At 38.8% G+C, this 15522-nt stretch overlaps 1 protein-coding gene across 1 annotated transcript in view; it reads left to right on the plus strand.

The window, feature by feature from the left end:
• Positions 1-2614: 2614 nt before the first annotated feature.
• The window catches only part of LOC141465372 (mucin-5B-like), a 34338-nt gene continuing 21430 nt past the window's right edge, over positions 2615-15522 (plus strand). The window contains exon 1 of the mRNA XM_074148740.1: positions 2615-2705. Coding sequence (XP_074004841.1) covers positions 2615-2705 — 91 coding nt within the window. The remainder of the gene's footprint in view (positions 2706-15522) is intronic.

Genomic DNA, 15522 nt, shown 5'->3' on the forward strand with positions numbered 1-15522 from the left:
TTAACAGGTTTGAGTAGTTACTTGAGCTACAATAAGCTGCAACTGGGAATTGTTGTTATCAGAGCTGGAAGATATATCTCTATGGAAGAAAAGCTGCGTTTCTGCCTCTCTAATTCCTTTCCTGATATTTCCTCTTCTTTTATATCCATATTATACCCCTCTCCACTTCCCCTTTTCAGAAGGGCAAGACATGCTTCTGCAGCCAGAAACAGTGATTGAGAAGAGAGGTTGCTTCAGGAGTAGAATGGCAAGCATGTATCCAAGGATTTTATTTCCATGAGGGGTCAGAAAGCATGAGGTGCCCTTGTGTGGAGGGGTTTACAAAGCAATAGGCAAGGTGAGTACTGCTGTACAAGCAGTGGTGTTGCAGGCAGCACAGGCTGAGTTTAAAAGGAAGTTGGTAGGCCATTTGGAAGGACATTTAGGTGAGTACAAACAGCTTGGAGTTGCAGAAGAGGCTGTTTGCTGTCTGTGGGTAACAATGGGATTGAGGAGTTAGGTACAGAAGTGGGCTGCTGTAGAGTATGCAGCTGAGGTGCGTGGAGATGCATCAGCAAAGGAAAAAAGAGAGCGGTGTAGAAAATTCACAGCAGTGTGTAGCCCTTCACACCATTGCCTGCTGTTTCCTGACAGAGAACGAACAATCTCACCCATGAGATGGCAGCAAGATTTTTATTCCTAGGGACTGGGTTTCATATTAAAGTCTGCCCTTCCTACATAGGATCCAAACAGTTTATACCTTAACCCACAAATTTGAAGAGATCCTATGTGCAGTGACACGAGTTTCGTAAATAGCCTGTGATGGGTAAGTAGTTGGATGATGACCTTTAGGATCTCAGATCACCTCGTCAGCATTGTATAACCTCCTGTCTTCACTAAGCCACTTTACTACCATGCTATCTGCATTTAATCTGATTCTCAAGCTTCTTATCTGAAGGCAGGGTGCCTGAGTACCTTTGGCTATGACATACAAGAATGTAAATGAGATCAGAATTTTGCTCATTATGTTCAGAAAGCTGCAAATACAGTTTTTGCTGCTCTTTGCAGTGTTTCTACAGATCAGTCAGAACCATTATTCAATGTGGTCCTAAAATACAGTTTAGTTTGGGTGAAATAAAATTGCTGAAGTTGTGGAGACTCCCTTCTTCTTTATAGATGTATGCCACAGAAAGGAGAAGAAATGAAGCCTGATTCATTTCAACTTCTTTTTGGGAATTTGAAACTAGAAGTGAAGAAACAAACCCTCTTACAGCTATCAAGATTATCTCCTTCAGCAGCTGCAATATATGCATTATGGTAAACTAGCAGAGCAGCATGCATATATGTGCATACACTAAAATGTTATAATGTACAAATAATAAATAAATGGTGACTTGCATCCTTTACCACAGCAAAGCCTGATTGTGTGAGACCCATCAACATTCTGCTTTGATCGACCCTTAAATACCATATGCAGAATGGCAATTAATTTAAACCAAGTGTGAGTTGCTCCACATGTTCTGTTTGTAAGGAACAATACTTAAAATTAAAACTCACTTTAGCAGTGAAAGAATAACAGTAATTAATACAGCTCTGTTCCTCTTTTGCTGCAACTAGAAGCGGTCAAACAGAGCAGTCAGAGAAATACCAAGATTCTTACCATTATTTGTGTCCTATTCGTGTTCATACTGAGACAGACATAAGTAGAAATACCCAGCTTTTCTTTCCTCAGGACTTTGAATGAGTTGCAAGTGGTCTGAAACTCAGTTCAGCTGCTTTACCTACCCCAGCAGTTGCAGGCAGCACTTTTCTGTCCACAATTCTTGCTTGGTCTTAAAGGATGATGCTGCAGTCTGTGGAAAGCAGAAGCTTGCTTACCTCTATTCCTGGCTAGCTTCTTTGTCTGATTAGACAGGGGCAAGAGAAGTAACACCAAATTCATATCCATTCACCTCTCTAATTCTGTTTGCTGGCTTCAGAACATACTCCAAGAGCAGTTGCTACTCACCACCAGGCTGGACTGTGTTTTGAGTATCTAGCCCTTACTAGTGTTTTGACAGAAAACATATGAAGAGCTTTGTAACAGGGTAATATAGCCACAGCTACACAGCTGACAGCCCCTTTCCTCCATAGATAAGCAGTGATGTCTTATGTACAGGACAATACTCAGGGATTCAGAAAATCCTACTTTTAGGAAGCATTTGATGAAAGACGACTATATGTAGAAAAAGGAATTAAACTAGACCACTGATTCTCTGTCCCTGAGCAGACAGAACCACATTTATCATGGAGATTTTTAAACATTAAAGAAGAGCTCTGAAATTGAAATAGGAATAAGTAAGGAGAAGAAAGACTGAAACGGAATTAGTAGGAAGAGGAAAAGGCTTACAGGTGCTCCTGCAGCATATAGATGTGCTACGAGAACAGGAGAGCTTATATGAAGTCCTAGAAGCTCCCTTCCAAAGTTTCAAGCCAAAAATACGTTATCTATAAAATACATTATCTATAAAAATACGTTATCTATCTATCTATTCAGTTCATGTACCCAAGAATTTGGAGAAACAATGGATCATAAACTACAAAAAAGGATTGACTCCTATAATTGTCAAAACTTAAGAAAATAATTAAATTCATGATGGATAATCTTGAACAAAAAGGTGAAATTTTGGAGCTAGATCATTCATTGACCTGGTTCACTGTGGGGGTCCAAGGCTGGAGCAAGGGAGGTAGTGGATGTGTGTAGCCAATGCAGCGGAAAAGGAGATAGCAGCGGTTCTGCTTTAGGTGCGTTGTACTTCTTGGGAACTACATCTTAACTGATGGGGTAGAACAGGATGTTACAGAGGAGAGTGGGAGGAGGAACCTTGTGGTCATCTGCACTGATCATTGGCATCAGCTATCCCAAAAAAGATGGATTCTGCTGCACACTTGGTAGCCCACAATGAAACTATCTATGTTGAGCTTTTATTGGGCTATTGCAGAATTTAATCTGCATAAGTCTTTTCTCAGCCTGTAGATTTGTCTCATACTCTCTATTGGTGATAGAGATGGAAAGAGGGAGCAGAAGTGTCATGAACTGAAAACCGAATTGTTGCATTTTGTTTGTCTGCTCAGGATGGATGCCAGGTAACTTCGTTAATCTGAAGAATAGAGAAGACAAGGAGATAAGGGATGATAAGCTTGACTCCTTAAGCAGAAGTTCAGCTGAGTCTCTAACTTCAGTCAGCACTGCAGACAAGAGTTGTACTTAGAGCCTGGTCTGCACATACAGTCTTCAGACTGAACTTAAAGTTACCTACCAATATGGGCATAAACTTAATCTGTCAAGCATTGAGGATGTGTGCAGCACTAATGAGCATATTCAATCTGAACAGTCTTTTGTGGAACAGATGCAGAAATGATTCATCAAGTATCACTGACAAAGCCTCGCAATACAAGGAAAAATACAGCAAAATGTGTTCAATTATTCTGAAGCAGATGAAAACCTGAGAATGCTTTGGAAAAAAAGAATCATTAAAATGAGTGGCTATTTGTAATTATTGGGGCAGGAGAAAAAATTATGCCAAGCTTGTGGAGAACAAAAACAAAGGAAAAAAATGAACTGTATCTAAGTCTCCCAGCAAGGATTCAAAAGTCCAGATTTAGCTCATGTATGTTATTAGTATCTCACAGAAAAAGCAATTTATTAAATGAAGAAAAGATGTACAGGCAAGGCAAAAACACAATAACATATAGGACAGTGAATGCCAAACAGATAACAAAGCATCAGTGACAATATTAGTCCAGAAGGGCATTCTCAGCACTATGCAGAAGAGGAAAACAAAACTGAAATCCAGCCAGACAAACCAAATGAGAGCTATAAACACCATCCTAACACTGTGAGAACCAAAAAAATGCTGAAGGTGAAAAACCTACCAGCTGAGTTTTCAGATAACATGCAATGGAAAAGTTATGCTTTCAGCTGAATTAAGTGTATGATGAACCTAAGGACAAGAAACCTTGTAAAAATGATTCACCACATACACATACATATTTTCCCAACTTAAAAAAAAGGTACCAAACAATCAAAAATACTGAGATAAGATAAGACATGGCAGCTTTCTGACAGCAAAGCTGGTGAAAGTTTTTCCAGATATTTTAAAAAGTTGGCAATTAGATTAAAAAATTATTCATCCAGTACAGCTGAGTACTCACACAGTTAAAGCCCAGGAGTAAGAATCACAATGAGAAAGAATGTGTTGAGCTCAAGTGGGTTATTTACTGACCACACAGAAGTCAACCAAGCTGTGCACTTAAGAAGAGCTGTTACATTTGAAAACCTCAACACGTATGACCACATTTCATTAATTCAATTTGAAATGCACAGAAGCCATTGTTGCCAAGGTATCAGACATGCGTTTCATTTCTTTTTCTTGCATCTTTCATTCCCCTTAGTTAAGGCGAGCAGAGCAACAGCTCTTCCTTGCCTGCCAGCAATTCAAGATACCAGTTACAGGTTCTTCTTCCAAATCCTTTAAAACAGAATCAAGAAAAGGGACGACAGCACAAGTGTGCACTTGAAGTGTCACTCTGTAATTAAGGAACTATGACTAATGTCACTGACAAATGAGGCAAGTTATTTCATTTCTTCTAATCTTCACTACTCTTAGCTCTCACTTGTTTTCCATTTAGATGATCTAATCTCCACAGCCAGAGTTTTCTTCCACATTCCATAGTACTTTGCATAACCAGTTCTAAAGTTACTGTAACAAACTAAAAACTAATAAAACCCATATACAACACAGAGCTCATTTGCCATTCACTGTAAGCATTTAACACCTTTTGCATATGTTTTTCATCGTGAGACTGTGTGCAGCTCTGTTTTCCATGGAGAAACCTCTCTGAGATTTCTGAAGTGGTGTGACATGTTATGTTAAACAGAAAACAGACTGCATCATCTATTCCAAGAACCAGGGAAAGGAGCCTATGGCCACAGTGTGTCCACCATTTTCTTCCACAGTGGCAGGGCACATCTTTATCAGGGGTAAGTTAACAGGCCATTGAAAAAAGGGTGGAGAGTAAGTGTGAATCCCTGGGTAGGGCTGGAAAGCAAAACCCTGGTGAGTCATCTGTAGACTGATGGAAAGAAAGAAGGGTTGAGGCTATCAGAGAAAGGTGAGAAAAGCATGAGCATAACAAGCCAAGGAGAGCAACTAAACCTCTACAGAGCTAGGTGGACAGGGTGTGCCAGATCCTCTGCTTAAGTTAATGGCAACTTGGTTTATGTTGATTGCAGGCCATCATTACTTTACAGTTACTTTCCACACCACAATAAATATTATCTTCTCTGACCAATACAACTATTTATTAATTTTCCCAGTTCACATGGCAAGCAAGGACTTCACAGATCTAAGGCACAATGCAGCTTTACCCGAGTCCCAACTATCTCATGCTTGTGAGGAGGTAGAAGTTCTTAACACTAGTGGAGTTGTAATTTGAACACAGAAGGCAGATGAATTTTGGCTTCATTAATAGCCTTAATACTACCACTTCCTAACTTCTGAATGCTTGTCTTTGCCACCCTCGCATTATATTATCTGCTTTCAGGTTGTAATTGTAATATTCATAGTATATATGATATCCACATTTTACCTGGCATTTGAAATTATACGTTAAATAGGTATAATAAATATCTCAAGTTTTGTCCATACTTCTATGCAAAACCAAGAAGAAAAGGTAAAATTGGAAATATTATATGCATTGTCAGAATTATGGGTCAAAACCCACATATATTGGATTTACAAAAGGCACTTTTAGTGACCAATCCATTGGTATAGATTTTTGATACAAGATCAGAATAAGAGTCAGAAGAATATTTGTCAGTCAGATCCTTGGATATTGTAATTAATTTCCAACAACATACTAAAAATGAGCTGTTCTATATCAACTCTAGATCTACCCTAGATAAATGTCCATGTTATTTAACACTGAGATGTCAAGATAAGCATCTGGATTTCACACAGCATTAAAACTGAGAAAAACAGACAAAAAATGCAGGAAAGAAACAAAGATGTTTTCAACACCTCCCTGAACATTCCCTCCTGTAAATAAAAGTGCTTCGTTTTAGTGCCAAGCAACACCAAAACTGTGCCCCCTTAGTGGATTCCTGGTGTGCATTAACAATAGACAACCATTTAAGTTTCTGTTATTAAAATACTTCAAAACTTGCTTCTGGGGTTTCTTTTGCCTCATACAGCTGAAGAGAGCTTGTTCCTGCATAACTATGTAGGTAAACTTTTTTCACTGTACCATCTCAGAAACTCAAAAGTCCTCCAACTACTTTTTTTAATCTACAAGAACCATGGAGTAAACACCCACCTGACCAATGAATGTGTTCACTTAAACCCTTCTGGGTTTTGTGATAGTCTCATCCACAGATATGATTCCCACAGCAATCATTAAAAACTCATAGCCTGATAACTTTGAAAATGTCATAAGCCACCTAAGAGAGTGACCTGAATTTATTCTGTACCTGTTTTGTTATTACCAATTTCACCCACTCCTTGTGGTGAAGAGGGAGGAAGAGCCTGTTTGGTTGGATAAACTGGACACTGAGACATCATTTGAATGTCACTACTCCCTTGAGATCAAAAATTTCAGTCTGAGCAGTAGCAATCATAACTCCAGAATATGTAAAGTTATAAGAAAAATATCTGAACAACATCTTTTGAAGAACACCTTCAAACACAACTGGGACAACCCCATCCCTGGAAGTGTTCAAGGCCAGGCTGGATGGGTCTAGCAGCAACCTGGTCTAGTGGAAGATGTCCCTGCCCATGGGAAGGGGGGTTGAACTAGATGATCTTTAATGTCCCTTCCATCCCAAACCATTCTATGATTCAAAACAGCTATATAATACAGTGCACTTAGTAAATGCTTAGTCGAGCTTGAATGCATATTCAAGTTTGACATGCATTGTTCTAGTCCCAAAGAGTTATAATGAGTGAAAACTAAAAACTGTCTTAGAAGAAGAAATAAGTGTTTGATATTAGCACTCTGCTTAGCAACAACTCCAGTAGAAGAGACAGGGCAAGGGAAAAAAACAGTCTTGACCCCACTGGCATACCTAGTCATCCTAGGTACAGACATCCTCCTCGCCTTCACCAGATGAGTATCAAAAACACTAATTGCCCCCTCAAAAATCTCCTCCCTTTATCAGTAATGCCTTGCTCTAGTATACTCAATTGGAAACAAGAAACCCTCTCCAAATATTTTAAAGTAACACAAGAAGACCCTGGTATTCTGTTATTCCCCTCTTGCAGAGGTGGATGTAACTGAGAAGGGTAGCAAGCTCTTCTACTTCTGACCATCACATTCAGCCCATTGCTAAAGGTATATGCACATTAGTTGCTGAAAGTCTAGTTTGTTGGGTGGCTTATTTAAGTGCTTAAGTGAGACTAGTGTATATTTATTTAATACAGTTAACTGGTCACGTAAACAAGGTAGCATTTGCCTTCTTTATGTACAGATGAATTTATATTCATTATAAGTACTGGCACAGTATAAAACAATGTTCTATGGGCAGGAAATCCAGTCTTTTCTTTTCTCCTGGTCTGCTGAAGCATGAAGGTAGAGATCTAGGGTGTGTAAACAGTTTAGTACTGATTATGAAGATGTAACTTCATTAAACATCCTGGATATTTAGACAGGGAGCATGTTTCATACTATATCAGGTCAATATGTTGACTTAAGTACCCCAGCCTTGCTATAGTAAGCTATCGCTGATTTCAGACCAAAAATAAAATCCAGATAACACTTCATAAAGCAACTCTTATTTTGTTTATTTTATAATACTAAATGAGTGAGAATCTAATATATTTGGTGCTAAACAAGAGTGGAAATAAAGGCTGAACTGAAATAAATTGGAAAAAATGACACAATTCAATTCAGTAACACCTAAAGGGAATATTGTATTAGACTCTCCTATTCTTTTATGGTAATATGCTTATATTTATAACTACAGGGTAGGATTTTGCTAAGAACCTAAGGGAATTATGCATCCAGATGTGATCATATTTTACAATTAGGACACCTCCCTGACTTTGTCCCCTTCCTCTGCTTCAGCAGAAATGACAAACATCGTTATAGATTGCTGAAATGAATCTTACCAGACACGCAAAAGATAATACTGTCCCATTTTACACAAAGAAAGTTCTTTCTGCATCTCTGCACATCCTAGTATACTTTTTTGGTTTTTTTCCCCCATGGCTCCCCAGCCCCAATTATACCTCCCAGGTGCTTCTTGCTAGATCCCCCACCAAGCAGCAGCTCTCATTCCATTTCTTATGATGAAGATTTTTGGATCCATCAGCTACCTTAGTTCTTGCAAACTGGCAGCAGTATGAAGATGACGATGAACTGAGGACAAATGTTATGTGTATGCCAAGTGCCTGACTGTGCATCATTTTTGCCAACCCTACCAGTTTTAAAACAAAGGTTTCACTGACTTTGAACATTTTTGTTGGTCTTTTACCATGTTAAAGTAAGGTCTATTGACCTTCAAAAGAGATAGAAATCTGCCTAGAGCAACTCATCCTACCCATCTCTGATGCCAAGCTAAAAAAGGATAAAGTGACATGAAGTAGCAATACTGTCTGTGCTTATTGTCATATGCATTCATTCTTGCTTTTAAAATAATAATCCCTTAGAACTGCAAAAAAACAATATTCAGAAAATAAAGTACACTAAACATTTACTGCCAAGCCTTATAGGACTGCTTCATAGCCTGTTTCTCTAATTTGTGGTCCTTAAAGCTCCTTAGATGTGAATGGAATTACACAGGAATGATGCTGAAACATCATGTGGTCACAGCCCATAATTAATCTAAGGGGTTTTTTTCTCCTACAAAGCTGGTGTAAAGCTGACTGTCTGAAATTACTTCTGATATTTTGTACAACAAGGCAAAATCAGATTATGCAGAGAATTAAGAAGTTGATTTCAAGGTTTAAGCCCTTCTCTAATAAATGTAGGATACAGTCTAGGTGAAGCTGGCTTATTGTTCCTCAGACAAGTGCCTAATGCTTGTCAGTGCCACACAAATGGGTTTCCATGGCATATACTCAGTGCGACCATGTGATAGTACAGGACCCTTCAAGGTTATTAGTCTGTTCTTTTTACAAGAAGATTAGCTGCCTCAAGAGGCACAGAGGGACTTCCTAATGCTGGGTCCCCACATATGAAATACTCCACACCTCTTCAGACTTCAGAAATTGGCATGGGTTTTTTTGTCAAGGAGCTGCCTGGAATCAGTTACAGTATTGAAAAACTTAGAATAGTTACTTGCATGCCATCTGCTTAACTGTAAAGCAATACCAAATTAAATTTGTTCCAGGACCTGTTATTTGTGGAGGAGGAGTTAAGTTTTATTTGCAATCATGTAATATTTCTTTAATAGACTGAACCTTAACAAAATATACGTAGTTATATGTATATTCTCCTCCCAAAATGCAAATAACATTGGCTAGTTTCTGAGGAAGGAAGAGCATCTTCTGTTTACCTGTTCATTTGCTAAAATCCCCCAAACCGCACCTTTCTAGACTCTCTGAATCAATCTGGGACAGAAGCCAAAGTTACCTACTATATAAGACTGACAGAGCACAGGTGAACTAGTCCTCCTGACCAACTTTAGACCTGACATCCTTGTGCCAGACTCCATGCAAGATGGGGTTTGGCAGGGGGATATGGGTACAAGAATGGGCTTTCCTGTTAGCAGTTTGCTATGTCCATCAGATAGGTAAGAAGTTATCTTTTTAATTGGGAAAAGAAAAAATACTCTGTTTAGATATAGTAATATATTTTAAACAACTATATTCATTTTATTGCTTCACTTAACAGATGGTTGCATTGAAACAAGATTTCTTTTTTGTTTTTTTTTTTTTAGTTTTCATTAAATATTTAATGTCTGTCTATTAACTGCTGATTTAATTTAATATTGCCTCAAACTATGGCATATAACTACATTTGGAAGGTAGCCTTGAAGATACAGTCAAAAAGAACCATTATTCATGTCTTAAAATACCAGTTTTTCAGTACTGATTATGCCTTACAAGAGCATTTTATTCCTGTTGCATTTTGTGTTGGGATTGATTATGAACGCTATTTTTTAAATGAAATTTGAAACAGTACATTTTCCAGTTACCAGATCAGACCACTGGTCAATCTTTTCCAATATCTTGTCACCTACCGGGAGCTAATACCAGATTCATCAAGATTTCTTGCAACTTCTTTTTCAAAAGAGACTGGAAGGGAATATTCTTGTGGCAATAATTTTCAGTAACTAAATGTGCATTGATAATACCATATGCAAAATATTTATATAAATTACTGATATTGAGTGAGATCAGGACTGGGAGATTTATCTGTCACATGCAGTCCATCATTTCGTATGTTTTTTCTTCTCCTGACAATATTATACACATCAAGGCTGGTCTTGGCAGTTTTTATTAATATGAGTAACTCTATTAAGTCAATGGGACCACTTAAATTGAAAGTATTTGCATGAGTACAAGCTTGCTATGTCAGTCCCATTCATGTACAGCAATTACTGCCCTGCCAGATAACATTTTTAAATCTTCAGATTGCCTATGTAAATTTATCTTGCATATCATTTTCAAAGCATTGAAAAGTGCAAATATAATTTTAGGCTCCTTTATAGTTTGTGAAATAAACCCAAATACTTGCAAGTTGATTTAAGCACAAAATACAACAATCAGAGTATAGGCTTATGTTTAGAGTTAAACAATGTCAGTCAAAAGCATTTTTAGACATTCATTGAACAAGAAAGTTATTTGTACTGTGTAATGCTAATCTGATAAATTGTTTTGAAAAATGGGTAGTGGTTACACAGTGTCCAGCAAACTTCTCTTTATTTGAATCACACTGTGGAAAATATTTTCAGATATCCTGAGTAACTAAAGAATATTGGCCTATTCCCATGCCAACTCCACAAACATTCTGTGCCTGACTCTATATTTTGGGTCAAATACTAACTTTTATAAATTTATTGTAATCATAATTGCATGTGTGGATTGGCAGCTGGATATAGACTTAACAAGATGCATTCAGAAATATTATTAATAATTAGGTCAGTTCCCAAATTATCAAATAGTAAATTATCTTGACTATTCTTACAACTGAGAGACGCTTATTTTTATAATGGTCGACAGTGTGGTATTGTGCAATTGCTAAATAAACCAATGCAGCTAGAATTTCCTCAGGAATGATGTATTTGCTAAGTAAACAAAAGCCCCTGCTGTTTCCTTGAGAAAAATTAACAGACCAAAATACATCTATATACTATTTTGCTCTGTTACAAAGGTTCTCATGCTAGAATAAACAAGCATTCTATGATTCTATGCCTGCTGAGATTCATCTAAACCTGTTGGATTAGAGCAAATTCCGATCTATTAGTAAGACTTACTAAGCATTTGTCTCACCTGATCAGTATCAGTTTTCCTCATTTGATCAGTACCAATTATAATGATAAGAATGCATTTACCTAATGATATTATCTGTGACACTGAAAGACTAACAGGAAATAGAAAAAGGTTAAGTTCTGTCCTGAGTTCCTTCTTTGTACATCCCTAGTTGTCACACGTAAAGTTAAATGAGAAAAGAATTAAAAGCTGCAGACACTGCAGCAACTTCTAGATACGGTGAGGCTGCCCAGAACCCTCTCCTCCAAAGCCAGGAGTCTCTGGGGACCCCTTGTGAGTAGAGGCTTGAATCCCTTCAGACAGACATCCTTCAGCTCTGGGATCAAGTACTCAATTTGCTTACATGGTAAGCACAGCCGAAGTTATATTAGAAAAATATTAAAATAAAAAAGGTGTTCCCGATCTTGTTATTTTTAAGGCAAAACTAGTTGTCCAGCTGTCATGGAGGTATCTGAGCTGAGGTTCTTAAGTGGAGGAAATGCTCAGCAAGGAATGTAAGCACCCCTGACTTCAGCATTTCCCCCTCCCCCACCACTGTGGCTCCGTCTTCAGTGAGATGGGCATTATGGATCCAGTTCTGACTCTGTGAACCCCTCCCATCTAATGTATAAGGAAAAAGAGGTCTTAACTTAGGACTTAATTACATAGGCAGTTCCTCTTTGACTGAGAAATTCTCCAGACACCTAGAGTGCTCATTCACATAATTCTGATCAAGATTCAGATATTAGTAATCTCATCACCTAAATCCTTTGAGGATTTAGACTTGGCAGATTATAGGTATATGTTTGTCAACATGTTCCAAGCATGGTTATCACATGATAACAGGATTTAGTCCTTCACAAAATATATTTGTAGCCATTTTTCCTTTACAGGACACGCCTGCCATATTTACTCATAACAGACAAGACCTTAGAGCACCAACCTATGAGCTCAGGGTCAGTCTCTTTCTAGGCATCAAAGTGTTCAGGTCACTATTTGTCATCTCTCAAAAGTCTTTACCAATACTTTCTCTGGTACTGCTGGACCATGCATGGACAGGAATTGAAAACTTATGAAGTCACGACAGAGAGAAGGAGAACTCATTTTTAAGACAGTTCATGTATTTGATCCAGTAGCTATTTAACTGGAGGTACAAAAATAATCCTTGAAGTAAGGCAGAATAGGACAGTTTTGATGTAGCTGAGCGCCCTAATTGTATGGTCGCATGCTGATGGCCCATTTTTTCCTTCTTTGTCACTGTCCCACTGATTTCAGCGCCATGTCTCAGCTTCAGATGAGGATAGCAAGAACCCTTGGTTAAATAGACTTCCAGTATGATGCTTAAAGGTTTCCACAGAGAAGATGTGAATTTGAACCATCTCAGAGTGAGAAGAGGGGTAGAACAGGAAACCTGGTTCTTTTGGTTATTTCTCCTGGGTCACTGCTCAGGCTACATGCCCTTGTATTATCACTCAGTGGTATCTTCTTGCATCCAGCTGTAAAGAGAATCTGGATCCCTGATTGAGGCTTTAGATTTGCTCCAGAAGAAAAAGTTCTATGCTTAGGCACTAAAGAAACTGACATTACTGAATCAAGCCCTAAGTCTCTTGCTTCTTTTAACCAGTTCTTTGCCTTTTCTTATTATTACCTAGCTACTGCACAGCAATTTTAATGAATTACTCTCTTACATTTTGTGAATTCTTCCTGTAATTGTTTCACATATTAGTGAAACAGCACAGCAGTGAGATAAGGGCTGTGATCCAGTCATTAGAATCCCTTGTAGTGAGTTTTAAGAGAAACAAAGAAAGCAGATACACATGAAGTGTTATTTGGATTTCAAACTCTGTGTATTTGTAATCACGGAATCACGTAATTGTCAGAGTTGGAAGGGACCTCTAGAGATCATCTAGTCCAACTCCCCTTCTAAAGCAGGATTGCCTAGAGCACATTACTCAGGACTGCATCAAGGCGGGTCTTGAAAATCTCCAGAGAAGGGGACTCCACGACCTCCCTGGGCAGCCTGTTCCAGTGCTCTGTCACCCTCACTGTAAAGAAGTTCTTCCTCACATTTGAATGGAACTTCCTATGTTCCAGCTTGTGCCCGTGACCCCTCGTCCTATCGCTGGGAACCACTGAAAAGAGTCCAGCTCCATCATCCTTCAACCCACCCTTTAGGTACTTGTAAACATAGATGAGGTCTCCCCTCAGCCTTCTCTTCTCCAGGCTAAAGAGCCCCAGCTCTTTGAGCCTTTCCTCGTAAGGGAGGTGCTCTAATCCCTTAATCATTTTAGTTGCCCTACATTGGACTCTCTCCAGTAGTCCCCTGTCTCTCTTGAACTGGGGAGCCCAGAACTGGATGCAGTATTCCAGTTGTGGCCTCACCAGTGCAGAGTAGAGGGGGAGAATGACCTCCCTTGACCTACTGGCCACACTCTTCCCTATGCAGCCCAGGATTCCATTGGCCCTCTTGGCAACAAGGGCACATTGCTGGCTCATGGAAAGTTTGCTATCCACCAGGACTCCCAGATCCTTCTCCTCAGTAGTGCTTTCCAGAACCTATATTGGTGCCTGGGCTTCTTCCTCCCCAGGTGCAGGACCCTACACTTGCCCTTGTTGAACCTCATTAGGTTCTTCTCTGCCCAGCTCTCCAGCCTGTCCAGGTCACGCTGGATGGCGGCACAGCCCTCTGGAGTGTCAGCCAGCCCTCCCAGTTTGGTATCATCAGCGAACTTGCTGAGGATACACTCTGTCCCCTCATCCAGGTCATTGATGAATATGTTGAACAGGACTGGGCCGAGTATTGACCCCTGGGGGACACCACTAGTTATACACCTCCAACTTGACCCTGCTCCATTAATTACAACCCTCTGAGTTCTGTCACACAGCCAGCTCTCAATCCACCTCACTGCCCCCTCATCAAGCCCACATTTCCTTAATTTTCTAATGAGGATGTTATGGGAGACAGTGTCAAAAGCCTTGCTGAAGTCAAGGTAGATGACATGTGCTGCTCTCCCCTCTTCTAGCCATCCAGTTTTAACATCATAGAAGGCTATCATATTGGTCAAGCATGATTTACCCTTGGTAAATCCATGTTGACCACTTCCAATAACTTCTTGATCTTGAATGTGTTTGGAGATGACATCCAGAACAAGTCGCTCCATTATTTTCCCAGGGACAGAGGTGAGACTAATTGGCCTAATAGAAAGTCTCTTTCTATAATTACATTTTACCTTTTTGGGGGGCCTGTTTAATTTTTTCTGATGTGATAAAGGACTTTCGCCTTTGTCTTACAGAGATGTATCTGGGTCCTTTGATCCTATCTAAATGCTTTGCTTTAGAAATTCAAATACAGGACATGGTACTTAATATGTTTTTTACAATTTCTTCACAGGAGCCCAGACTGAAATCCAACAGGAAATAGGAATTGTGTACACAGGGGTTGTTCAGCAAAAGCAAAACAGTATGTTCATTTATACTGTGTATTTGTATTTGTATTTATTTTCTACGGCTCTAATAGATAGTAAAAATGCCTAAAAAACCTCCTTAGTATATTTCTGGTAATGTCAAATAAAGATAAATGTGTATTAACAAGCCTCTCTCTATATAAGAATAGTAATGTCTTTATTAGATACCAATTACAAAACACACACAGTATGGTTACGTTTGAATAATAACAGGTAACTAAGAAAACAGATGTGTGTTTTTAGAGGCTGTATGCATATGTGCATGAATATGTATACATAAAATCAAAGTGGAATGTAAGTACATTGTGTTTGGTTCCTTATAAACAAGGAAATGAGACCACTTTGTCAAGCTGTAAAGTCAGTGGCTGATGTTAGGAAATCTCATTGATTTTTACCATGTAATATTTGCGATCATGCTGTACAATGGATATGTGGTCATTTCTAGGAGTTTTCAGCCCCTTAACAGAAAAATATTGAATAGAGAGCAAAGGGGGTAATTAAAGGTTTTAATTCTGTCCTCAGAAAGAGGAGGCGTAATGAGAAAGCAACTATGCTTTTGTACCAGTAACAGGCTAATTTAGTACAACTTAACCTTTTGTATTGTTCAGTGTGTCCGAAGCACTCCA

The sequence above is a fragment of the Numenius arquata genome, chromosome 6 (genome assembly GCF_964106895.1).
Source record: "Numenius arquata chromosome 6, bNumArq3.hap1.1, whole genome shotgun sequence".
Taxonomy (NCBI): Eukaryota; Metazoa; Chordata; class Aves; order Charadriiformes; family Scolopacidae; genus Numenius; species Numenius arquata.